The 2,500-nt window shown below is 38.5% G+C and overlaps 1 protein-coding gene across 4 annotated transcripts in view; it reads right to left on the reverse strand.

The window, feature by feature from the left end:
* The window catches only part of LOC134190241 (protein diaphanous homolog 2-like), a 14,445-nt gene that overhangs the window by 10,103 nt on the left and 1,842 nt on the right, over positions 1-2,500 (reverse strand). For 3 of the 4 annotated variants that reach the window (XM_062658681.1, XM_062658679.1, XM_062658682.1), the window contains exons 4-6: positions 306-448; positions 174-248; positions 1-60 (exon numbers count right to left, since the gene is read on the reverse strand). The exon at positions 1-60 is cut by the window's left edge and continues 16 nt beyond it. In XM_062658681.1, the coding sequence (XP_062514665.1) occupies positions 1-60; positions 174-248; positions 306-448 (278 nt within the window). The remainder of the gene's footprint in view (positions 61-173; positions 249-305; positions 449-2,500) is intronic. The other variant, XM_062658680.1, reaches the window with a different exon arrangement.

Here is a 2,500-nt window from a genome sequence, read left to right on the forward strand (position 1 = left end):
GCCTTGATGCAGCGAACACACTCATGTTCGGTCTTTACAGTCACCTTACTCATCCGATTACTACACAAAATGCCAACACATTAGATGACTCACTCAACATGACATGATGAAGACACAACACACTCTAATATGACACGTGGTGCTCTGGTGTCAAACCACACACACACACACACCTCGACTGTTGGCACATCTTTAGAACATCCAGGATCAGCTGCAGACCATTCAACTCACTAAACTGTTTCAACCAACTGACACACAGAGACAGATCATTGTTAGTCACACGTATGACCGACAGTGCATCACACCTGATGGGATTGCTGCCCAGCGAAATTCTCAGTCCCTCCACTGTCTGTCGTATCTGATCCGCTGATCTGCTGGGCTTCTTAAAATCATCAACATAATCGGATGGCGGCCGAGTTGCTCCAGCAAAATCTCCTCTTGATGACTTCTAGACGATACAAGCAACAAGAAATGCATAAAATCATTTAAAATAATTGATTAGGTATTAATTAATTATTATTTACTATAAACTAATTTATTATATTAGTAACTATTTATTTTATTTACAACAAATTATAATTTATATTAATAAATATTTATTTATTAAATGATTTAATGTGAAACATTGAGTTTCTTGCTGAATGTGTCAGTCAGTTGCTCTTAGTTATATAATTTAGAGATAAACGCATGATAGCATGATCACTAACACATGTTCAAACATAACAATGGCATTTTTGTCTAGGGGTCGTTCAAAATTACTGACAATTACACGAGTGTACAAAGCGCACGCATTTGTGAAGCCCCTCGCCTCCCCAAAGCATATGCAATATTGTTGATGCACAATTCAATAGCTTGACCATGCTTCCATCTATTAGATGTTGACTGGTGGTTGTCAATGCTTCTGCATTGATACAGATCTTCTTACATTCCAGTTGATCCGCTTGAAGATGTCAGCTAGAGGTTTTGGTCATTCCAGTGGACAAAAACGAAAATATTAAGAAAGTTGTGGTAGAGACAGTTGGGCTCTTTATGGACGGCTGTTGTTCTAAAACTAAACCAGAATAGGCTGCTGTGGTCGAACGTGTTTGTAAATCCCGTACATCGAGGGGGAGGGGAGGGGGGACGGGGGAGGGGGGACACACACAACCACCTCTTAACCACACCAATGACCACACATAGCAATTCAGTAACCATAAATTATTTCCTACAACAACCAACAAATGACTTGTTGCATATATCGTTATCTATCTACTATGTATGTATGCATGTATGTATGTATGCATGTATGTATGTATGTATGTATGTCGTCAGATCTGCCATATTAAATGGGAGGATATGATTCCTGACACAGAAGTAATGTCTCGTGCTGGTGTCTGTGGATTGGATTTCTACCTCATGTGATTAGAATGCCAGATTCAAGAATCCCTAAACAGCTTTGTATGGACAACTTAAAGAAGGAAAGAGACATCAAGTCGGTCCAAATTGAGATTCAAAGACTCTCTTAAAAAAGATAATTTAAGAAAGATGTTCATTGACCCTCAAAATTATATGAAACTTGCCACAGATAGAGTCATGTGGAGACATTGCTGCAATGTGTCACTGAAACAGTTTGAAGACAAACAAATTAGTGCCGTGCAAGTCAAGAGAAAACACAGTAAAGACAATATACAGCGTCCGGCTCACTACACCACTAGTTCTCTTGTTTGTCCAACATGTCAGCTACAATGTCGATCTAAGGCCGGACTTTTATCTCACATGAGGCACAAAGGACGCTGTTAGATAGTCTTCACCGCAGCGATGGACATGCCATCATGTATGTATGCATGTATGTGTATGTATGTATGTATGTATGTATGTATGTATGTACTATGTATGTATGTATGTATGTATGTATGTATGTATGTATGTATGTATGTACGTATCTATCTATCTATCTAACTCTGTCCTCCAGCAATACGAGCAGCTGACACATTTCACTCCAAACATGTGACGATCAGATAACAAATTATGTCTCCAACACTGTACATCCTTCTGGGTGGAACATCAATAGCATGATTACCTCTGAAAGTGACCTAAGTGTTCCATAAATGTGAACACGTCAAATGCACCCTCAATGTCACACCCGTATTTCCACACAACGAATACGTATGTACCAAACATATCACCCAAATAAAACCAAATTTGCTGTGGCAAGGAAAAAACACAGTAGCTGTTAGGTAACCATTTTTGATGCCATTTGTTAACACCATTAATTTTATATTTGATATTACTTAGTCTGTTGTGTAAGCAGGGAAATCTAAAATGCAGGTTGAGCACAAGTTGAATGAGTTGTGGTAATGTTAATAGAAAACAAAACTGAAATAGTAGACACATAGAAATTAGGTCATGGAAAGTAAGCAAGTCAGGGAGAGACGGAGAAAGAAAGAGATGAATGAAGAAAGAGGAAAATGGTGAGATCGACAAAGAGACGAACAAAAGCAGCAATGAACAAAATTATTCA

Source organism: Corticium candelabrum, chromosome 14 (genome assembly GCF_963422355.1).
Source record: "Corticium candelabrum chromosome 14, ooCorCand1.1, whole genome shotgun sequence".
NCBI classification, from domain to species: Eukaryota; Metazoa; Porifera; class Homoscleromorpha; order Homosclerophorida; family Plakinidae; genus Corticium; species Corticium candelabrum.